A 25,482-nucleotide genomic window follows, 5' to 3' on the forward strand; every position below is an offset into this window, starting at 1 on the left:
TTAAATTAATTACAGCATCTATGTAAAGCTCGTTATTAAGTGACACATGCTTACCACGAGAGGGTACCACATCCCTTGACAGATGACTCTGTGGTCAGTGGGGATGGAACCAGGCACCTAGGGAAGAGAGTGGGATTCTCTGCTTCAGAGAGCCCCCTGGCTGTTGGGATGACAGGCATGAGACACTGAGTCCAGCGTTTTGTTTCTTTCTTTATTTTTTTTAGATTCATTAATTAATTCATTCATTCTCCAGCATTATTCCTGTGCACTATTAGAGGGCATCGGATCTCATTATAGATGGTTGTGAGGCACCATGTGGTTGCTAGGAATTGAACTCAAGACCTTTGGAAGAGCAGCCAGTGCTGCTTTCAGCCATCTTTCCAGCCTCCGACTTATTTTTTAAACTTTAAAAAATATTTATTTTTTTGTGAGGGCATTTCTGCCTTCCCGAGACCAGCCCTGCTTTGACTGGGAGAGTCGAAATGACTAAAAGGGACAGACACCCCAGAATCCCTTCTCCAACTACGCCAGATCAGGAGAATTCAAAGTGCACTTTTTTCCTTTACACAAATGACTTCGAACACCCAGGCCTGTTTACTTCCAGAAGCAGATGGGCAGGGTGATGGCATTAGGAATCTGCTCCCTGGAAGCTCTGGATCCTGAAGACAGCAAGGGGCAAAGGACAGGGATATTTACATGACAGCGGGGACTCCCAGAAACGCTGTGTGCTCCTTGGCGACAGGAAAGGGCTTTAGGGATAATTCCGGGTCCCCTGTATGTTTTCAGGGTTGATTGTTTGGTGTTGAATAACTAACTGATTTTATACTCTTTCCTGGAAAGTTTTTTCTCACACTCTTAGTTTTTATTAGTTCCCTGCAGATTTTTGCATAGGATTAAGGACAATGGTTTCTTCCTGGACCACTTTTGCATGCCTATTGGCATTTTCCATTTTTCAGTTCATATTTGTGCAGGCATATTGGTAAGCCTTTTTTTCTTTTTTTTTTTTAATATTCATTCATCTTATGGATGTAGCTTCTGGTATTATTAGGAGACACACTACCAGAACATACTCTGATCCTCTGCCTTATATAATTTTTTCATCATCTGTTCTGCATGACCTCTGAGCCTTAGATTTAGGAATTGTTTTATAGATTTATCAGGTGTGAGTGTTCTCCAGAATTCTGCCTTGTGATTGGTTGTGCTTTTCAGTCATGATTGCTGTTGCAAAGAAAAGCTTCTTCTGACAGTGGTGAACTATACTTATCTGTGTGCATTATTAAAAATATTTAGGTTGTAACATGTTTATATTCATGCATGGACTTACATGTATTACAGAGATTTTATGTAGATAATTCACAGTATGATTGCTTAAAACTCTTTCACATATATTTACTGTTATTTGTCCCACTTCGTCCTTTCTTATTTATCCACCTTGATAATTAGGGGACCTTCCCCACATTATCCCAATCAGATCAATTGTGCCTACCATTGTATTGCTTGCCCAACATGTTTTCTTGTTTCTACAGTTATTCCATGGTGATACTCACATCTGAAACTTTAGAGCTAGATGCCCCAGAATAGAGAATGAGAGATATTTGTCTTCTGGATATGGATTACCTAAATTAAAATTTTTCTACTTACATGTATTTATATGCATGATATTTATCATGTTAAACATATTTATGAGTTTCCATTTCCTACCTGTTGTGAACAGAATAGCAATGAAGGTGACTGAGCAAGTATTTCTAGAGTAGGATGTCCAGTCATTTTTATGTATGTCTAGGAAAGAGAGCAGGGCCAGGTAGTAGATTTATTTATTTTTTTCCTTTTAGAAAATTCTCTACTCTGATTTTTGGAATGGCTCAACTGTTTAAAAGACACTCCCCCTTTCCAGAGATCTATTTTCATGCCTGTTCTATAGAAGAATCTCAAATACCACCCAAAGCCCTGTTATACTCCCCAAAATAACAAAGAAAACAAGTATTTAGTTCATGTACTATTTATCTCAATTACTATCATGTAATTACATTTTGAATATGTATATTGTCCACAAATTAATAAGTAACATGCATAACTTATTAAAATGTGTTTTCAACAGCAGCTTCTATTCTGAAATAAATTGTCTGTGATTGTGAGACAAAGTGAGGGGTGGTTTATTTAAGTACACATTTTAGAAAAAAAGTTACTTAAAAGTAGGTAAATAATTTAATTTTACTATACTAATGGGTTTTATTAGAAAACTAACACATTAAAATGATCAGTTTTTATTTGATTTTTTTTGTTTTTCAAACATCTCAAAGAGTTTTTATCAGGTCTTAGGAGAATAATGTAGCACTTTGGGAAAAAGATGCACCCCAGCAGCCCTGCACTGGAGGCCAAGATGGAGAAGACCTCCACAGCCACAATGGCCTTGCCCTTGGTGCTTTGGAAGATTGGGATGAAGGTAACCCAGACACTGCAGAACACCAGCATGCTAAATGTTAGGAACTTGGCCTCATTGAATGTGTCAGGCAGGTTCCTCACCAGGAAAGCCACAGTGAAGCTCCCTAAGGCCAGGGTCCCTAAGTATGCCAGCACAGAGTAGAAAAAAGTAACTGAGCCCTTGTTGCATAAAATAATGACTTGAGCATGTTTAGAGTGTGCATCCGTGTCAATATAAGGAGGTGAGGTTCCCAGCTAGACTCCAGAGAGTGTAAGTTGGATCAACACACAGATAAGGATGACAGCATTATAGATGCCTGAGACAAACAACCTTCTCATTGTTCTCCCTGGTTTCATGACTCTAAAGGCCAGAATTACAGTTATAGTTTTTGCCAAAACAGTGGAAATAGCCAAGGTGAACACAAGTGCAAATGTTATTTGTTGCAGTATGCACGAGGTTGTGTTTGGGCAGCCAATGAAAAAAAAGGAGTAGAGGAAGCAGAGGAGGATGGAAATGAGCAGGATGTAGAAGAGAGTCTTGTTATTGGCCTTAACAATGGCTGATTCTCGGTGTTTTAGAAAGATCCCCAGAACTGCAATTGTGCTGACAGAGAAGGAAAGAGCCGTGCAGGCCAAAGCCATGCCCAGAGGATCTTCAAAGGATAAGAAGGTCACTATCTTGGGCAGGCACTGGTTTCTCTCAGGGTTTGGGTACTCTTGACTTAGGCAGGGGATGCACTTCTGCTGATCTGTGTGGAGGAAATGAATCAACATTTCAGCTTATACATGTATTTACACATTACACATTTAATTCATGAGAATGCTCTTCAATGATGTGTGTAGCCTGGCATATTCTGCTTCCTGGTACTGCCAAGATCATGAACTCTTTATAATTTCCATTTCTCTTGTTTATCTTGTTTACTTGATAAGCTTCCTGCTCAAAAATTTATCACTGTTTTTCTAGGGCAGTGAAATCTATCTTACTCATATTCAGATGAAGTAAAACTGTCAAGTAATCCTTCAAATGCTTTTTTAATACATTGAGCTCCTAATTAAATATACATTGTATGTTGAACAAAAATACACTTCCTTGTTTCCACCATCATGTGTTCTTCTCATTTTTTCTTGTTACAGTTTCAGTGGATATTTGTTACCCCATTTCTATCTAATTTTTCTCAGGGACTATGGAATAAATTAGATACCACCTCCATGGTCTATGGAACTATTCTGATTTGGTAGTAAATACACAACAGTTGCATCAACAAATTGCAGCTATAGGCTCAGATCAACCAGTACCTATCTCTGCTGTGGAAGTTGCATATAAATATCTGTAGTCTTTGACATCCTTTGACTCAGAATAGGACCCTTTGTTTTTCATTATTAATTTCAGATTAATCTTGGGAATTGTTCTAATTTTCATTCTTATTGTTCTAGTCATCATTTGAAGAATAAAAAATGCCCTACATGTCACACAATAGGTTTATACATGTTAATCATTAAATCAGATAACGGAAAATTCAGAGCCATATTCACTGGAATGGTGAGGCTGATGAAGCCACCTCAGCTGCTTGACGAAATTCCAGCAAAGCTGAGCAGAATGTTACAATCACTGTTCTTCTATCTCTTTTTTTTCTGTATGTTGCATTACTGGGGACTTTCTGCACTGATTAATTTTCTGGGTTTTTTTTGTTTTGTTTTGTTTTTCTACACAAAAGTTATCTGTTAGTCTTTTAATGAAAAATCCTATACCTGTCCACAGTTTGGAAACCTTTATGCCATGGAGATCATTAAGCACAGATAAGCAGATAGAAAGATGAGGCCAATATTTCAGGAATTTTCTTGGGGTATCTGCCTGTAAACAGTATATTTCAGGGTAAACAGAGATAATATGCAAACCTCGGCAGGCCAGGATATTTGATTATAGATTAAAGACATCCTTTTATTATAGGCTTAGAACTCCCTGAAAATGTAGTTTAAAGATAAGAGGCCATAGAGAGTACACTCCTGATAGAATAAAATTCAGTTAATATGATAGATTGACTAAAATAAAATTTTCCTACTTCATAACATGGATGATGATACATATAATAAAGGGAGTTATTTATTAGTATTTGCTATTCATAAAATGACCAGTTCAGGTATTATCTGTTTATATGGACTGTGGTCATACTGAAAAACACTGCCAGCCTAAAAGCAGGCTTTCATATATTAAATGTGTTTTCTTGAAGGAGACATTCTTTAGATTCCTTAAATTAGATTTTTAGGGGTAATAATAATTATTAAATCTGTTCTGTTTGTATTTTTTAAGTGTTACTGAATTTGTAACCCTGGGTATGTAGTGAAAAAAAATTAAACACCCACTCTGTATCACTTGTATAATCATTAGACTGTTTGTGCTGTGAAACTTGTATAAATAAACAAGTGCCTTGTTGATAGTAAGTTAGAGCCACAGAAAGTCCTGAATTTTAGAGTTGGCAGTGAAATTCTCCTGACTACTCTAACTAACTCACTCCCTTCCCTCATAGTCCCCTCATCTGCTCTGTGGAGCAACCTATATATAAAGACCCTCCAACTCTCCTTTCCCTGATGAGGATGGCCCCACAGAAAGACTCCTGATACAATCTCATAGTAATGAACTGCTAACAAGAGAGCATGCATAAAACAGATCTGGGCTCTCTGCAAATATGTAACAGTTATTCTACTTGGTCTTCATGGGAGACACCTTACAGCAAGACCAAGGCAATCTCTATCTTTTTTGCCTGCCATTGGATCCCTTTCCCATAATTATACTGCCTTGTGTAACCTCAATAGCAGAAATTGTGCATAATCTTATTACAACTTTATATGCCAAGGCTGGTTGATATCCATTGGAGGCTTCCTTTTTTTCATAAATAAAGGGAGGAGTGGCAAATGGATTGGGAGGTAAGGTTAGAAGGAGATACTGGGAGGAGAGGTGTGAGCAGATGCTGCACTATTACATAAACAAATTAAATAATGTATTTAAAAAATAAAAAGTTTGTAATATAAATCAATGAAATAAAAACAAAGAAAACAATACACAGAATTAACCAAAGGAAGAGCTGCCTCTTTCTGAAGATAAACAAAATTAACAGATCCTTGTCTCAAGTAAATCAAAGAAAGAAATAGAGGACTCACAGAATCAAAAATAACAGAAAAAGATTAATACAGAAACCAAAAAAATTTGGAATATTCAAAGGAAACATTAAAAAATACTGTATTCAAGTAAGCTTAAAAATGGACATGAAATTAAGTTATAGATTTGCTGAAACAATCATGATTCAAACATCAATTCAATAATTCAACCTAAATAGACCTAAACAGACCCATGAGGAAATTGAAAAGCTCATAAAAGGCTTCCACCATAAAAGAAAGGAAGGATGAAAGATCAACAAGAGGAGAATCCAAGATGGTGGAGACCAGTGTGTACCGTATATGAAGGGCAGATGATCTCAGAGACTCTGAGACCAGTAAGTGGACAAGTGGCTAGATTCAGAGCATCATGTTTGGTGCTTCCTGTTCTGGACGGGACATTCAGGAATTGGAATCGATCATATTCAGGCCCTCTGTGGGCATCTCACAGATCCAGGAGTAGCAAACATTGGGACATCTGCCCTTCCACATACTACAGTGAGTTTGGACTCCCAGATCCAAGGACTCCTGCTCTAGCAGGCAGACTTTGTATCCCTCCTGCTCCCCTGAGGGCAGCATCAGGATTCCTGGGACAGCATCCCAAACAACAAGACACAGTTCTGCTGCTTACACTGTGGACACCAGGTGAATAATAAAATAACATGTATCCCGGGTATGAGATGATAGATGACAGAGGAATCAGAGTACAAGGAGCACAGTTTTGGGCAAGTCTGTAAGCCTCAGCCCAGCTTTCTTTTAAGGAACCCTACAGATGCCACCTGAGCCTGGAGTCCTTTGGGGTACCCACACCTGCACCATGCTCATGACCAGCACCAGAACCTGCACCCTGAACTTCAAGGCTCCAGTTCATGCACACCCACTGATCTTCAATTCACCAGCTCCCACCTGTTTGTGTGCCCACACACTGCCCTTCAAGACACTGGCATCTGAATAGCCACCACCCATTTTTTAGCCACTGCACATTTCTCATCTCCTGAACACTACTCTAGATTCCAAAAACAAGAGGATCCAGTCTTTGGTGTGTGTCCCAGGAAGAAATAACTAAGGCTACAGACAACCAGACAGCTAAATCCAAGCATAAGAACACAGTCAACAAAAACCATGACATCATTGCTCCACTGGAGCCCCTCCCCCCAAAAACCAATGGATATTCTAATGCAAGTCAAACACAGGAAAATTGCCTTATGTTTGTGTTTATGTAGTTGTTAAAGGCATATAAAGAGGAAAAGAAAAAGTCTCTCCAAGAAGTGCAGGCAAAAATACATAGAGAAGAAAACACAACCAAACAGGCGAAGAAAATGAATGAAGTTGTTCAAGACCTGAAAATGGAATTAGAATCAATAAGGAAAACACAAACCAAGAAATTCCTGGAGAAGGAGTATTTAGAGAAGGGATCAAGCACCACAGAGAAAAGCATAACCAACAGTAAACAAGAGGTGAAATAGAGAATCTCATGCTTTAAAGATACAATTGAAGAAACTGATACATCCCTCAAAAAACATAACAATGGAAAGGTTCCTTATGCAAAATATCCAAGAAATCAAGGACTCTATGAAATGAAGAAACCTAAGAATATTAGGAATAGCCTAAAAAGACGATTCCAGGATCCAAGGTCTAGAATATATTTTCAATAAAATCATAAAAGAAAAATTCCCCAACCTGAAGAAAGATGCCCAGAAACATACAGGAAGCATACAGAACACTAAATAGACTAGACCAGAAAAGCAAATTCTCATGCCACATAATAATCAAAACACTAACTCTACACAACGAAAAAAAATTAAAAGCAGCAAGGGGAAAAGATCAAATAACATATAAAGGCAGACCTATCAGAATCACACCAGAATTCTAAACAGAGATTATGAAAGCCAAAAGGCCTTGGAAAGATGTCCTGCAGACATGAAGAGACCACAGATACCAACTCAGACTACTGTACCCAGCAAACATTACAGTCAAAATAGCTGGAGGAAACAAGATATTCCATGATAAAACTCAGTTTAAACAATATCTATGCAGCACCCAGGACATAATGAAGCTACTAGCAGGAAAACTCCAACCAAATGAAATCAACTAAACCCAAAAAACACAGGCTATAGATAAGATCACAACAAAAAAATCAGAAGAAAACAAGCACACAAACACAGCATCTGCATCAACTTCACAATACAAAGAACTAACATTCATTGGTCAATAATATCTATCAAAATCAATGTACTCAACAACCCAATAAAAGGACACATCTTAACATAATGGTTACAGAAACAAGATCCAGCATTCTGCTGCATACAAGAAACACACATAAGCCGCAAAGATAGACATTTCCTCAGAGTAAAGTGATAGAAAATGGTTATCTCATCAAATGGACCCAAGGAAAAAGTGGCAGTACCCTCCTAATACACAATAAAAGAGACTTCCAACCAAAATTAATCAAGAGATGAAGAAGGAAATTTCATCCTCATCAAAGAAAAATCCACTGTGAGGACATTAATATCTTGAAAAATTATGCCCCAGATACAAGGGCACCTGCACTCGTAAAAGAAACATTATTAAAGCTGAAATAACACATTGATCTCAACATAGTAATAGAGGGAGACTTCAACACCCCACTCTCACTAAGGGACAGATCATTGAAAAAGAAGCTAAATGGTGAAATAATGAAGTTTACAGAGGTCATGAATCAAATGGACCTAATAGATGTCTACAGAATTTTTCAACCAGACACGAAAGAGTATAAATTCTTCTTAGAACCCCACGGTAACTTCTCCAAAATTGACCATATAATCAGGCACAAAGCAAATCTCCATGGATACAAGAAGACTGAAATAATCCCTTTAATCCAGTGACACCACCATGTTCTAAAGCTGGATCTCAATTATGACAGAAAGAACAAAAGACGTATACACACATGGAACCCCAAAAACTATCTACTCAACAACAGGTGTCAGGGAAGAAATAAAGAAAGTAATTAAAGCTTTCCTAAAGTTCAATGAAAATGAAGGCACAACATGCCCAAACTTATGGTACACAATGAAAGGAGTGCTTAGAGAAAAGTTCATAGCACTCAGTGGCTTCATTAAGGAAATTTGAGATGTCTCATACAAACAACCTAATGACACTCCTGAAAGACCTAGAAAAAAAAAAACAACAACAAAAAAGATGTAGACACACCCAAGAGGAGTAAATGGCTGGAAAGAATCAAACTCAGTGCTGAAATCAATATACTAAAACAAAAATGTTTTAAAGTCAACAAAACCAAGAGCTGGTTCTTTGAGAAAATCAACAACATAGACAAAATAACTAAAAGGCAGAAAGACACTATCCAAATGACAAAATCCAAGAATGCATTAAAGGTATCATCTGCTACCATTAAGTAGGCATCATTCCAGGCATATACTGATGGTTCAATCTATGGAAATCCACCAATGAAATGCATCATACAAACGCACTGAAAGAAAAAAAAAACAACCCATGATCATCTCCTTAGATGCCTAAAAAGTATTTGACAAAATCCAACACCAGTTCATGTTTAAAGTCTTGGAGGTATCAGGAATACAAGGCACATACCTAAACATCGTAGAGACAGTATACAGCAAGGCTATAGCCAACATCAAACTAAATGAAGAGAAACTTAAACCAATCCCAATGAAATCAGGGACAAGGCAAAGATGCCCACTCTCTCCATATTTCTTGAACATAGTACTTGAAGTCATATAGCACACTGCAAGAAATGTATCCCATGGTAGCATTAGATTGTAGAATACAAAGAATTTTTAATCTTTCAACATTTTAGTGTTTTAAATAAAGATAAAAAGTTCTGTTTCTTATAAAATTGCCTAAGAATTGGCTTTTTTCAGTTTAATAAATAATAATAGATTCTCATCATTGTAATAATGCTTATTCCTTCTGACTTTTAACTTTTTTATAAATTTTTTCATTTTTAAAATAACATATTTGCCTCAATATATCTCTTCTTTTTCTTCTTTTCAGACCTCCTGGACCCATGTTATATTTATTGTCTCTCAAATTTATGGACTCTTTCTCATTTAATGTTGTATTTGTGTCTTTGTGTGTGTGTCTTTGTATTCATAAATACTACTTGCTCATTCCATGTGATGTTACATGTATATGTTATCACATGGTTGACCACAATCTTAAACAGGCAGCCACACTTTCATTTATGAAGACTGGCTTTTTCTGCTGTTGTTGATACTTAAATGTCAACTATAATTGTTTAAATGCAGTTCCATTTCTTGTGCATTGAGGAAACAATTACACATGTACTTTTCCTGGAGTTACTTTCAAGCACCAATCATTACATTTGTTTATTACAGAAATATAATTTGATCTTGGACAACTGGATATCTCACATTCAATGGGGAGCCTATAGCATGGATCACTGTAAGAGTTGAGAAAGCAATTCTATGCACCAAAAGGAAGGATTTTTAAGTAGGTTGATTTTCACACAATAGCAAGAGAACTGCCACACAAACCTTCACACATTGTGAGGAATCAGCAGTGGTTACTAACGGATTTAGGGATGAGTGAAAAATCCATAGGGAAGAACACTACAATATGACACCACAGTCACTTCTTAGCTTTCCCATTCTACATTCCCAAGCAGTTTGAGGAAAGATATTTTTGTTTTACCTGTCTGGTTGGAAATGTGCTGCTCTGGACAAAATACACAAAAAAACCAGCAGACAGGTCTTTCTTCTTGCAGAACTTTCCAGAATCCTGGACCAGAGCTCTGTGAACATACAGATTGGGGAGTCTGAGGGAAACACAGAAAAACTGGTCATAATATTGTACATTAATTTAAAATAATTTAGGCTAAATAACGTAAATGCACATATTTTATGGAAATTCTATGTATTTATGAGGAACTCAGGTTTTAATATGGGAGTGTAGAATGGAGATTTGAAGTTAGCACACTAACCAATGCTAGTTCAACATCCCTTTATGGTAACTAAACTGTGACTCTCTTCTTCCTAGCCTTTGTGAAATGTGTATGACATCCATATATTCTCTCCTGTGAGGCAGCAAGCCAGAACTCATTTTCATATGAATTATGGAACAGTTGGATTGTCAGACAGAAACCCAGTCCCTCTTTCCTCATCTATTTCTACCTTTACATTTCCAGTCATGTAGTAATACCTGTGCACTCTAATTCACCTGCAAAACGAAGTTCAGTTTTCTCATGAAAGATGGTTTGGCCATTGGTGAATTATGATCTATTACTGTGACTTTTACCCTTACCTCCCAATGCTAGGAATACTTCTTTCTTTTTATACATTAGTGACATTGTCACATAGGATTTTCACCAGTTGCATGTTAGTTAATCATATTAACTACTAAACTAGCACAATTTTAGTTTGTTATATGTTAAAAATTGTGTAGGACAGGAACAAATATTTCTATCTATTCTTAGACTTCTTTTCTGCCTTTGTATTCATTTTCTATCTCATAAATATTAATATATTAACAGGAATATACTTCTGGATAACTGGCTCAGCAGTTAAGAGTGCATACTGTTCTTGCAGAGAAATATGACTTCAGTTCCTGGCACACATATCTGGGAGATCATATACATTTGTTACAGAAATGTGTTGTATCAAAATCCATAGTTTATTTCCTGTTTATGCTAATTCACAAACTTGTAAATTATTGATATGCTTGGGTCTGAGTTGCATTAATGTAAGGATGCTTGAGCATGATCATGCATGTATAATAAAAATATGTGGATATGTACATACATTTGTATGCATGTGTATCCCACACACCTATACACCTATATAACCATGAACACTCATTCATTGACTGCAACATGAATGAACACACATTGAAATTCAATTCATCTAATTCTATCTGAAGGAAGTAGCTAACATTATGAGTTTGTTTGTATGTATGTATATATGTGTACGTATACATAATTCTGAAATACTGGCTTATTTCTGAAAGTAATCATATTGGACTGAAGAGATGATTTAGTGTTTAACAGTCTTGAAACATTAACATGAATACCTGAATTGATCATGCTGAAGGGATAGAAAGAAAATTTGGGTGTAGAAAATATTCCTGTAATAGAAATTTTGTACTCATGAAGACAGTGAGAAAGTCAAGGAAATGCATTCCACTGAATACAGCAAAAAACAATAAGCAAATGTTTCAGAGAGATAGCCTGTTTAAAAATAAAAGGGAGAGCAACTGAGAAAGATAACCAGTTTTGAGTGTGGCCCTACCAAGTACATGTGCTCAGTCACACACAAGCTCACACTTACAATAGAGCTAAGAATATAGAATATAAAAATCATTTTAAATTTTCAAAGAGACATCATACAATCAGGGAGGCAAGACACATACTAAACACAATAAAGGCAATATACAGCAAGCCAATAGCCAACATCAAGTTAAATGGACAAAAACTTCAAGCATTCCTGCTAAAATTAGGGACAAGACAAGGCTGCCAATTGCACCATAGCTCCTCAATACAGTGCTTGAATTTCTACCCACAGCGATAAAACAATGGAGATCAAGGGATACAAGCAGGAAGAGAACTGAAAGTATCATTATTTGCAGATGATAAGTGACCCCCAAGATTCTACCAGTGAAATCCTACAGCTGCTAAACAATTTCAGTGAAGTGTCTGGATACAAAATTAACTCAAAAAAATTCAGTAGACTTTCTGTACACAAGCAACAATAAGGCTGAGAAAAAATTAGGTAAAAAAAAACATACTTCATAATAGCCACAAATACTATAAAATATCTTGGTGTAACTTCACCCAAGCAATTGAAAGACCTGTATGACAAGAACTTCAAGTCTTTGAAATAAGAAACTGAAGGTTTTAGAAGATGAAAAGAACTCCCATGATCATAGATTGTTAGGATTAACATCCTGCAAATGGCCATCCTGCCAAAAGCTATCCACAGATTCAATGCAATTCCCATTAAATTCCAATACAGTTCTTTACAGACCTGGAAAGTTCAACCATTAACTTCATATGGAAAAATAAAAGACCTGGGATATCCAAAACAATTCTGTACAATAAAAACTTCTGGCAGTATTAACATCCCTGATTCAAGCTATACTACATAGCAATATAAATAAAACATTCATGATATTGGCACAGAAGCAGACTGTTTGATCAGTAGAACCAAATTGAAGGTCTAACTAGATGTCTGTATTAGAAAATGCAAATAGACCTGTATGTATCATCCTGCACATACTCAAGTCCAAGTGGATCAAAGACCTTGAAGTAAAACTAGAGACTCTAAATCTATTAGAAGATAAAATGGAGGAAAAGTCTGGAACTCATTAGCATAGCAGACAATAGAATAACAGTAGAACAGCTCTGAGATCAACAATTAATAAGTGGGATCTCATGAAACTGTAAAGCTTCTGTAAATCAAAGAACACTGTTTTTAGAACAAAACGGCAGCTTACAGATTGGGAAAAGATCCTCACCAACCCTACATCACAGAGAGGGCTGATATCCAAAATACACAAAGAACTCAAGAAATCAAACATCAGCAAATCAAATAATCCAATTAAAACAAGAGGTACAAAGGTAAACTGAGAATTCACAGCAATTCTGTGAATTGGAATCACAGATGAATCACAAATGACTGAGAAGCACTTAAGAAATGTTCAATGTCTTTACATTGAATATTAAAGTCATATCAAAATGACTTTAATATTCCATTTTACTCCAGTCACAATGGCTAAGATAAAAAACTCATGTGATAACACATGTTGGCAAGGATGTGGAGAAAGGGGAAAACTCCTGCGTTGCTGATGGGAGTGGAAACTTAAACAATCTCTGGAAAACAAGCGGGCAGTTTCTCAGAAAACTGGAAATAGTTCTACTTCAAGACCCTGATATACCACTCCTGGGCATTTACCCAAAATATGCTCTACCATACAACAAGAACATTTGCTCAGCTATGTTCATACAAGCTATATTTTTAATAACGAGAAACTGGAAACAACTTAGATGTCCCTCAACCAAAGAGTGGGTAAATAAATTGTGCTACATTACACAATAGAACTGTACTTAGCTGTTAAAAACAAGAAAATCATCAAATTTGCAGGCAAATGATGGGAACTAGAAAAGATCATCTTGAGTGAGGTAATCCAGAAGCAGAAAGACACATGTGGTATATATTCCCTTACAAGAGGATATTAGACCTATAGTACAGGATAAACCTACCACAATCTGGTAGCTGCTTTGGTATTTAAATCTCATCAGAATGACTGCTTTTACCAGGCCTTCACTGAAGTCAGGGAAGAATTTGCAAGCCCATCTCCTTTTGTTTGTGACAGCAGGTAAGAGCTTGTCAAAATCAGACCTCTTGTTTCACCTCCTTGTATATTTAACCCACTGTTTTGAGCTGTTTTTACTCATTTTCTGAGCTATTTTTACTCTGGCTTAAAAGCTCTCTGCAATAAAGTCAGGCTGCTGGCTGGTCGAGTCTAATCTCTCCACTCGAGCCTCTCAGAAAAGTCCTATGTGTGTTGTGTGTTTATTAATTTTAATCCTCACTCTCAACTCAAGAACTGTTCAACTCTGCTGGTAGGCTCCGGCAACAATCCACAGACACGAAGAAGCAAAGTAAGGAGGGCCCAAGGGAGAGTGCTGGAATGTCACTCAGAAGGGGACATAGATTAGACAGCAGAAGTGGATAAAGAGGGGGGACTGGATAAGAGATGTAATTGGGAGAGAAACAAGAGTTGGGATCAGATGTAGGGACAATGTCGATGGGAGGTTCTAGGGCTGAGAACAAGAAGGGAAAATACGGTAATATATTTGTCAAGCTGGAGGTCAGTGGGAGGATGTGGGTGTTCCTATAACTGAGACCCGTAACAGGGAGAGACATGAAGCCTGAAGTGACCACCTCCTGGCCAGGCAGGACTAGTGGAGTGAGGGGAAATCAACCCATCAACAAAACCTTTGATCCAAAACTTACCCTGCCTACAAGAATTGCAGGAATAAAGAAGGAATAAAGATTGAGGGAAAACTCCAAATAATAATTGACTCAACCTGAGACCCACCACACAGTAGAGAGCCTTACAGAACAGGTTTCTGGGAGCCTCCACCCAGAAGTTGGTTGGTGATGCTGGGACTTACAGCCAAGCATGGGGCAGTTTTGTGGAAGTGTTGGAAGGATCTGGAAGGGACAGGAACCCCAAAATAAGACTAACAGAGACAACTAACTAAGAACCATGGGGGTTTACAGAGACTGAGACATCAAAAAAGGATCATGCATGGTCTGGGCATTGGCCCTCTGCACATAGATGGCCAATGAGTAGTTTTGTCTTCATATTGGTCACCTGCAAGTGTAGTTGGAGGGGGGCTGTTTCAAACATGAACTCTATTGTCTGCTTTTGGAGCACTTTCCCCTGGCAGGCTGGCTTGCCTGGCCTCAGTGGATGATCATATGGTCAGTTATGATGTGAATTGATGTATTGGAGGGGGTTGATATGGTGGGAGGGGAGATCATTTTTTCTGGGGGGAAAGAGAGTAAGAGAGGGGAAAAGAAGAAGAGGGGGAAGCTGAGAGGTAAGGAAAGAGGGACCATTTTGGGGGATGTAAAGAAAATAAACTGAAATTTAAAAACAATTATTTAAAAATATCTAAAAGACATCAAACAATTAATTTTAGTAACTCTTTACAAATATTTCTCTACATATTAAATATTGAAAACTTCCAGACCTGATTGACGTTTCTAGGCCATTTAATCAGAACTTCATTGATGAAAAAGCCTTGATCTTGTGGACTCTTGAAGACAAACTCTCCCACTTTAACTAGTAATGAAATATGCTCAGTATGTTCCACTAAATTTTGTATGTCATACATTTCCATAATTTTCTTGTTCTCATTGAAGCTTATTTCATCTCCAGCACCATTCGTCACTTTAATTTTACTCAGAAATGGATGCAGCTGAAGAGAGACATCATTTGATATGAGTGGCCCATACAAACTACTGTTTGATGACCTTTAAGGGAAATCTATTTTCTCTCTCTCTCTCTCTCTCTCTCTCTCTCTCTCTCTCTCTCTCTCTCTCATGGCTTTGTTTTTGAAGAGGCTTAGTTTGTTTAGTTGTCCCCCCCCACTTTTTTTAGTGAGATGAACAGTTCTCACCATGAAAGTAATGCAAGAGCTACTGAACATAAGGTATGGAAAATGTGGAGCATGTTCTTAGAGGGAACAAGGCCCTGTAACTTTTGCCAGCACCAGCAAAATATTTCTAATTAGAAAATACAATTTTTTAGAGAAAATCAGTGGATTCATATGTATTAAGATATGTCCTTTCTGATGCCACACAATGAATATGAGTGTATTTCAATTAGGAAAATTGGTATACATGTATATGAGATTACAATTAGATAATATTAGTAGGAGTTTATGCAAAACTCCAGATTCATTTAAAAATATACATTAAATATGTACAAACTTTATGTCAGTTATAATTCAGGAAACTGAAAAGAGACCCAGTACCTGCCTTCATTTCTCTTTGGTTTGTTTTCTATCACACCATTTGACTTTCAGATTTGATATGAACACTATGTGGTATAATAATATGCACTACAAATGTGTCTGGAGCCTCTGGAGGCCAGAAGAATGTGCTGGATCCCCCAGAAGTGGAGTTACAGACAGTTGTCAGCGTTTATCTGGATAATAGGAACTGTGGGTCTTCTCAAGAGCACGAAGTACTTCTAAACACTGAGCTACCTCAGGGCCCTTGATATGTGTTATTTTTGTTTTTGTTTATTATCTACAAGTATGTATATATGTACACAAAGTGCATGCCTGATGCCTGCAGAGAGCAGAAGAGTGTGTCAGACTCCTTAGGGCTAAAGTTAAATACAGTTGTGAACCAACATATATGTGTTAACAACCAAACTCGGGGACCCTCTATGGGAAGCACATGTTTATTAATGTTGAATCATGCCTCCACCATGATTTAATTACATATCTAACAGATTAAAATGGTTAATACTTCAACTTATGATATTCAATGTTGTGTTACCTAATTCCTACTCATGTTATAAAGAACTGTTGCTTAGGTACTCTGTTATCTAGAGAAAGGTTGTTTTCCATGATACTAAAGATTACATAGGACACTATACATTCATTATTTATTTATTTATCTAGATTTGATAGAATTTAAAGTTAAATTGACTTGTTCAACAGTCTTCTTGATGATACCTTCTTTGATATGAGTGGATGAGCTCTGTTTATATCTTGTTGGTTTAAAACCCAAACACATCTATCTATCTCTAATGCATGGAGATATAGCCTCAGCTTATGAATGCTGTTTGTGCTCTAATCTTTAAGATGGAAGTACTGTTTGGTTTTAACTTCATTTTACACAATTAAGAATAAAGAATTTGAACAAGCAATTACTTTTCAGTTACGCATGACTCTAGGACAGACAATTTATTTTCCACAAAAGGTTCTTCCTATGGTCTTGTGTTAATAACCCAAATTGTATTTTATGTGAAAAAGCAGCTTTGGATATGATGACTATGTCTATACACCATGGCACTTGACATATTCCATGAAAGCATATAAATTTTAATTATTGAATTTGCTTTATTTTTACATGGACTTCATTTATATCTCATAGAATTTCATCTCACATTATGAAAGCATTTCTTAAAAGACATTCAAATTTACTTTCTTCAAGTCAGTGCTTTCAGTCCCAAAATCATGTAAGATAATTACAGGGATATACACATATACTGTGACAGAACCTTTTCCATTTTAACTTATACTTTTAATTATAAAATTAAAATGGTTTAATGGCTTGATCACAGTAAATTACTTAGTTATAATGTTAAATCCTGAGCTTCCCTTGCATATGAGTGAGACTTACCTGCCATGGTAGAAGCCAATCTGTGTTTATGTCTTCCATAGATCCCATTTCAGTTTTGCTCAATAGCGCTTTATGGAGGGCATGGGCCACGGAATACACTGCATTCCATATGGAATAGCTGGGTTCAGAAATGGTCATCAGATCAATTTTTTCATGATTAATCTTTAGGGATATATTTGCTGGGCAGGGTTTAAGATTTTTACATGGCAAGGCAGGAAGTGAACAAGAAAACTTGTCAACCCAGAATTTAGAGAAATAAATATCTCCTGGGTATTGGGAGGGTGTAAGATCCTCAAGAAAGTTCTTGAAACCAGGGATAGTTCTCTTCTTTGAAAATGATACACTTCCTCTGAAAAAGTATAACAAATAATACTCATCTGCTGCAGAATCTAAATGTATTAAGTGTTGCTTTGCCATGAGCCACACCTTCCCTCTGGCTAAAAATATTCTATTATCAAGGCAGAATATTAGCAAGGCATCTATATCACCATACAATACCTGTACGTTCACTTGTGTATGTTCGTTCAGGTCCACCAAATTAGCAACATATTTTAACCCTAGCTTCCAATAAGCAGGGATTTTTTTGTGTAAAAGCGACACAGATATCTTCTGTTGCCATCTCTGCTTTCAGGTGAGAGAGGAACTCTTTTCCATTCAGATCATCAACCACAAAAGCCCCATCCAATTCCAGCCAAAGTATAGCAATAAAGAGATAACCCCATGGGTTAGGCCTCTCTCTTTAGGAGACGTCTGATAAAGGGATGGGAATGTAACTTTGTCACTTAGCTCAGCATTAAAAGGTCCATATGTGACCTGAAGAATCAAAAGAAAAAAATAGTGATTCTGATGTTCTAGGTATTTGGGGTCATCACCTTAAGAGAGGAAATGGGCTCATTCTTCACATATGAATTGTTTGACTGAGTGATAACAATCAGAGTTATACTGTGGGTTTTGTGATCTCGATTATTCCTGACTCTTACACTCACTCAATGGTTTCTCTGTTTATACTAATGCCTTCTGATGGATGCTTTGCTTCAGTATAGGCTGGTAATAGTCAATAGTGGAAATACACCTTTGTAGATATTCTTTGCTTTCTGAGGTCTACTATCCTGAATGAGATTACAAAAATTCCTTGTAATTTTTTTCATTGGTTATGGTCTTGAGGATAGTTCCAAATTTAGTTACATGTCCTGTACTTTCTATTTTCTTATGTCAGATCTTGACCATTCTATGTATCATGAGATGTTTATATGCTAGATTGGGCACTTAGCTATATGTGTTGTAGAATTTGATTTGTGAGCAACTACAGCCTGAGTATCCACAGTTCATCTTGCCAGCATTTGGAGATAGAATCATGAATACTATTAAGTGATCTGCTTCAAAATTATCAGAATGTACTGCTCATGCTTTTCACCACACTCTTTCCACTGCTAATCATTGCCATACCAAGGTAATTCATTCACTGCTATTTGAAATCTGCCTAAAGTAAACATTAACCACGTGTTTGTTTTCTTTTGGTCAGGTTTCCTATGTGACTGTGAACAAAAATACTTTCCTAACTTACTTGTAGTACTTTGTAGAGCTCCAAAAGTGTTCCAATAGCAGCAGAAAATTCCGGCCTGGTTCCTGAAATGATTCCTAGAGCTTTGTGTTGTATTTTGCATTTTTAATTAGGGATATAATCACTCCTCCCAGATATGAACATCAGAGGGCCCTCCAATGTTCTTTTGTTAGAATTAAAAGCATTGTAGACATGGAAACCCATGGTCACATTAGGAAGCAATTGTGAGTCCTGATTGATCTCCTCAATGGTAAAGTATACACTCAGCAAAATTTGATAATTTTTCCATTTCATTCTAAACACATAGGGATAAAGCAATGAGTATAGTCAGTCAATTTTTCTCAGAAATTCTTTATCAAATTCAGGACCCTAGAGGTCTTAAGCCTTGACTTTTCCTGTGACATGTGAAGCTTTTGTGAATAAGTCCTGAACAACTCAGGAACATCATGGAATGGCTCCTAAAACCTCAGAAATTAAACCGCATCTAGTAATTGTATTTTTTTTATTGCTGTGCATTGTCACTTGTCTGTGTCATATGACTGTTGAATATATAGGTGCTAATGATCTTTCTGTTTGTGGAGGCGTTGGGATATGGAAGAGTTACTAAGGTATTCACTAGGAATATGATTAACCACTTCATGTCCTTTTATTTTGAAATGATTTAATTTTATACTCACTTAAAAATTCTAACAAGTTTGTTTGTATGCACTCTTACTGTTAAAGTATCTCTTTGGTGGATAGGCAGATTCCCAGGCAGTTAGGCACACAGACCCCTTTGAGTAAAAGCTAGTAACAGTTCTCAGTGCCCACTGAGTAGCCATGGAACCATGTGTAGCTCTAGGTCATAAGATCCTTTCTGGCATCTTTGGGCACCAGGCATACCTATGGCATTCACACATATACAAGAAGGTAAGCACACAAGGCATGAAATAAAAATAAATAAACCTGTGTAAAATAGTGTTCTAGGGCCTTGCAAAATGACTGATATGTTATGACTCCTTGCTGTTCTTGTGGAGAACACTGATTCAAGTCCCAGTAGCCAATTTTAGGTTCCAATAATAAGTACCACCACTTCTAGGGTATCCCTGTCCTTCAATGGCCTTTGAAGTAACCATGCACACACAAACATGTAGGCAAAACACATGTAAACCTAATGTAAAAATTAATTTTCTTTACAAAATGTAAAACGTAGTAACTAAAGAAAAGGTGTTTCGTAAAGCTTGCAAATTAAATGAAGAATTAGAGTTTCCTAGGTAAGGCAGTGAAAGAAAAATGTTATAGTAGCGTATAAAAGAGAGGAAAACCCTAAGTATATTAAGACAGTACAAAAGTGCTCTCAAGGGGAGGTGGTGTAACTTTGTTGCAGGTTGTTGGGCTGAAGGTCCTTGGGAGGAAGTGTAACTTTGTTGCAGGTAGGAGGGCTGAACTTTCTCACTCATGGCCTTCAGTGTTTAGGGAAGGGTCCTCAGAAGCTTCTTTCAAAACCTGTGGTAGATAAGAGTCTGGGTAACCCTTATAGAGGGAGCTTAACAGAAATCATGAGTCTAAAGGCCACTAGGTTCTACTGAAGGTTCTACCTTCAGCCCTACCATCACCAGGAAGAAACACTATTTGGTTGTACTGCATTAATCTGATATATATGGCCAGATGTTATGTTAAGAGAGAATCTATTGGTCCACACGAGGCAATGAGGAACAACTGAGAGAAAGAAAATTAGTCTTTCCCAGGGATTATCCCAAAGTAAATATTGAACTGTATGAATGTATACATGTATCAATGAGAACTCCTGGAGAGAGCTATGTCTGCAAAGACTGGCTATAAAAACTTTAATGATGTGGAAAGATTGGAATGTAGTAGCTCTAGGGCCTCATTACCATAGTCCAGGATACCTGATGCATCCTGAGTAGCCGTTTCTTGGACACCTCTAATGTTGAGATAATCTCTTACAGAAAATGAATGAAATTATTTTGGAATGCAGTAACCCAGCACACCACTGGCTTCTGCCAATCTAAAAGACAAGAATGACATCATCTTGGGCCTATATGACAACTTTCTCCATCTTGCTGTTAACCTCCTCTCTGATGTTTCCAGTGACATATTGGATTTATAGTTTTCTTTATTCAGTAACTATGAAAAATGCATGATGGTGCTTCCACATTGTAACATGGGATTTGGGATGACCTTAATTGTGTTCACAGACTCTCAAATTTATTCAACAATAAATTCGCTCTTTGTTTTTTTCCAATTGAGCTGAGGGCTGATGTTTTTCCAATCACATAAAATAATTCTAAAGAGTAAACAATTGATTCAGTTGGTTATATACATATACTCATTCATGTATATATGTGTGACAGGAGCTCCACATGAAGATCATCAGGGCCAATCCAACAGGGCCCAGAGGGTTCCACAGAGTCTGAAGCCCCCACCAAGGACAACGCATGGTTTGAACTTAGATCCTCTACATATAAGTAGTTGAAGGGATGATTAGGCTTCATGTGGGCCCAGTAGTTAGGGGAAAGGGAGATAACTCTGACATGGAATATGTTTTCTGCTTGTTGATCACTTTCCCCTGATTGTACTGCCCTAAGAGACCACAGGGAAGGGTGATGAACGCACTTATCCTAAGACTACAGGAGCTGCACTGTGTATTTATGGGACAAAATAGGGGAGGGGGATGTGGGAGAGAGCATGGGATTGGGAGTAAAGGAGGGTGTATCATATTACTAAGATGTAAATTGATTTAATTGATAAAAATATTCAAGTGAAAATGTATGGTAATAAATTAGATGCTCTTCCTCAAATCCCTCAGAGAGTTCTATCAAATATGGAATTAAGGAATTTAATGAAAAAGGCTTTCTCTGACAGACTTCTGGAGTCATTAGCTATGCCTATCCACAAATAAAATGGACAGAAATGGCCTTTTCTTTGATCATATTTTAACTGCAGTAATGCTGAAAACTGAACAATGAATTGCCACATGTTTCTCCCACCAGTTTGTCCCTGCCCAACCTATGGAAATTGTAAAGTTAAATGCCATACTCTGCCTGGACAAGGTAGGTGAATTTTCTAAAGTGCCTCCTTCATAAAAAATCTTTCAGGCCTCTTGAGTCTGGTGTTTGGAGGCTGATGATGCCCTGTATGGCAGTTGAAGCCTTAATGCTGTTTTGTGTGGCATCAAATGACTGTCAAATTCTGATGGCTATGAATTCTTTGAGATTTCCATGGAGGATCCCAGACTGGGTACCAGGGATCTGTTAAGTCTCTGTTATTTTGACAGATATAGAAAAAATTTGGATTATACTGCCTGCTCAAATTTCTCTCAGATCTCTTGACATGTTGACAGTAAGTTGTCACTATAGAAATTTAGCAAAGGTAAGAAACTTTAGGCAGCTCCTCTGAACAAGGTTGTAGCTGCATGGTCTGTCCATATCATACATGAAAGTCAGTCCTTGTTCTTTTCTACAGTTACTGGGTTCCCTGCTGAATAAGCCATTATCATGCTGGTTTCACAATGAAAAATCTAATCTCACAAAGTTAGATTCAAATGAAATTCAAACAGAAGCTACTAATTACCTAACAGTTTGCTTCTTATGGTTCTTTCATTTAGAAGAACTTGTTTGTCTATCATTTCGCCCAGTAATCAGACAACTTTGTCTCCTAGTAAATGCCTGGATAGGGGAAATGAACACTTTAAATTTGATGTAAATTTTGATTATAGAAGAAAGTGATTTAAGGTATGTAAATGAAAGTTGTAAATGTCTGAGAAAATGGTTTAAAGTATGTGAAAATGAGAGTTAAAGATTTCAAAATTTCAGAGTTTTAAAATATGAATCAGTGGAGTTCTGATATGCTATGAAAAACACCAGGTGATAGCACTGGCTAGTCTTGTCATGGTTACAGAATCAAAATTTTTAATGTCCTTTCATTCCTCCTGAAGATATACTTCAATGCTTCTCATTGTGCTGAAATCTTATCTGCCATTACACATTCAGAGAGAGGAAAGGCTGTTCATTTTTTAGCCCAGAATCATCCTTTTTGGTGCCCAAGCTTTAGCTGTAAAGTATGAGTATAACCCAGCCGTTTACATGCACTTGCTTTTTCTAAAGTGAGGATTTCAGAATAGATTACAGATTGTGGACATGTTAATATATTTAAAACTTTTATATCTTTGTGTAAACTACTTCAAGGAATTGAAACTTGATCCACCTATAACTGGTCAAATAGAATCTAGATTAAGACTTTTGTCAATTAACAATTCAGTCTTTTCTGTCTCTTGTCTATCTCTGAGGATTGGCTCTTTCCTTCCTCCTGTGTTGGGATTCCTTCTCTCTCCAGGTGCAGTGAGCTACTGAACTATGGTTTCTCTATCTTGTGAAAGCATTCCTAAGAGTCCTTTACTTTCAAATTAAATTAGGAATCCTGGTGTGTCTGTTTTTCTATTTAAGTACTCCATAACAGTACAACTACCAGGACCATAGGCTTGTATGTTTGTTTCCTGCTCAGAGAGGATATATGTATTGAGGTTTCAAGAAGGTACTTTTCATCAAAGTAGCACACTAATCCAAAAATTGATGTTCAGATGAACATGTGTACCAATTATAGCTTCAACTGAACAATAGGAATATGAAAAAGCCTAATGATTCCTCTACAGTATCATAAATAACCAACAACCTAACTCACAGTTTATCAGAGGGATAAAGTGGCAGATGAATACTTCAGAAAGTAAAGAGATGAACAACAGAAAAGAAAACAGAATCAAGCAATGAATTCAACCGGGCATTGAGACAAGGATCAAAAGTCTCCAGGAGAACTGTGATGAGGGATAGAATAAACAGCAATACACAGAAAATACTCAGTACCATGTAAGACAAATCCTAAGATAAAACTGAAATTCTGAAGGAGGAGAAAGACACAAAGTTTGGAAATGAAAATCATAAAGCTTCCAATCAAATCACAGAACACTGGGTTTCCAGCAGATCTAAGTAGAAGACAAAATATGGGCATGAAAGACATGAATTTCAGAACACTATATTACAATGTCAATGATAAATAAATAAGTAATGAGTATGACCACAGCGTCTAAACGCTGAGATACTTTAAAGATACTAAAGCCAGAATATGAGAAACATGAGATCCTAAGAGTTGTACTGAGGACATAGGGATATTCAAGTTCAATTTAGAAACTCTCCAAGTCTCTGGAAAGTAACAGATATTCAAACATAAGATCTTTATATGGCCAAATAGACCTGAGAAGAATGGAAACTTCTCGTGACATATTAGAGTCAATGTGTTAAAAATATGTAAGTCTGACCATGGAATCACACCATGGAACAGACACAAAAGTTAGGTTTTTTCTATCCCTGATTTATTTCTGGCTGGAAACATAACACAGAGAAGTAGAAATGTTTGCAGATGCACAATGAAGCAGAAAAAAAAATGTGAAACTGTTTTTCACATTGTTTTCTATCTAGTTCATTATTCTCAATGGAATTACATGTGTTTAGCAGGTCATGTACTGTCTTTTACCCAGAACAACCATAGCACATTCAAGCAAGTACTCACAGATCAGCATTCCATAGTTCACTTGGTTCTCTGTCAAAAACATTCTGGACTTTATAAGGTAGATCAAGTGAGATGGAAATGGGGATAAATGTAGCAAGGTTAACATCTGCCTCCATGTAGGTGTTGGGCCCCCAGTAATAATCACAACTGAGCAGAGGCATTCTCATTGATGTATACAAAGGTTTCGGGAGGAGACTGAGGCAAAGCAAAGGAAGGGACATGTCAGATTCTTCACTACACAGAGCCAGTCCCCTGCATTGAGATTGATCCAATGAGATTCTTGGCTTAGGTCCTGGAAGAGGTTCAGACTCAACAGTGTCAGAGAAGACTTTGTATGCTACAGTTGCTTCCTACTGTTGCTTCAGGCTCTCAGTCTGTGCAGGTCAGCACACACACTGCAACAAAGTCCAGACAACTGGGGGTCACAGTACTGAGATATTTCTGTCATTGTAGCCCAACTTTCTCTGAGTTTGCTGTCTTTTCATTGTTCTATTTCCCTCTTATCCATGTACTCTGGAAATCCCATAGCCCTGGAGCTCTGCACCTGGTTCCTCCATGTGGGTGAAAAACATGTTTGGTTTTTTTCTTTCTTCCACAACCTGTATGATTTCATCATGGTCCACAGTGATTTTGGAGAACACCATAGTCTGGGAAAATTGTAGGTCATCAAAAAACAGCTTGTTTGTTTTGGATTGCTGCTGTGAGAGGTAGTTTGAACATTTGACTTCTAGTAAGGGAAGCAGGGGCAGTCAGGCTTTGATCATGTTGCTGGCTCTTTGATCACTTTCACCAGTCAAGGTGGCAAAACTAGGCTACATGGAAAGTGGATCCAGACAGTTTTAATGAGACCTGATAGGCTACAGTAAGATAGTAGTAGAGAAGTGGATT

At 37.2% G+C, this 25,482-nt stretch overlaps 1 protein-coding gene across 1 annotated transcript; it reads right to left on the reverse strand.

Moving 5' to 3' along the window:
- Positions 1 to 2,232: 2,232 nt before the first annotated feature.
- Positions 2,233 to 24,755, reverse strand: LOC129681279 (vomeronasal type-2 receptor 116-like). Its single transcript, XM_055613182.1, is given in 8 exon segments — positions 2,233 to 3,170; positions 10,240 to 10,363; positions 15,305 to 15,532; positions 17,472 to 18,056; positions 18,058 to 18,143; positions 18,146 to 18,284; positions 19,036 to 19,327; positions 24,595 to 24,755. Coding segments are annotated over 8 exon segments (2,553 nt in total).
- Between the last annotated feature and the right edge of the window lie 727 nt (positions 24,756 to 25,482).

The sequence above is a fragment of the Psammomys obesus genome, unplaced genomic scaffold, assembly GCF_907164565.1.
Source record: "Psammomys obesus unplaced genomic scaffold, mPsaObe1.curated_primary_1811, whole genome shotgun sequence".
NCBI classification, from domain to species: domain Eukaryota; kingdom Metazoa; phylum Chordata; class Mammalia; order Rodentia; family Muridae; genus Psammomys; species Psammomys obesus.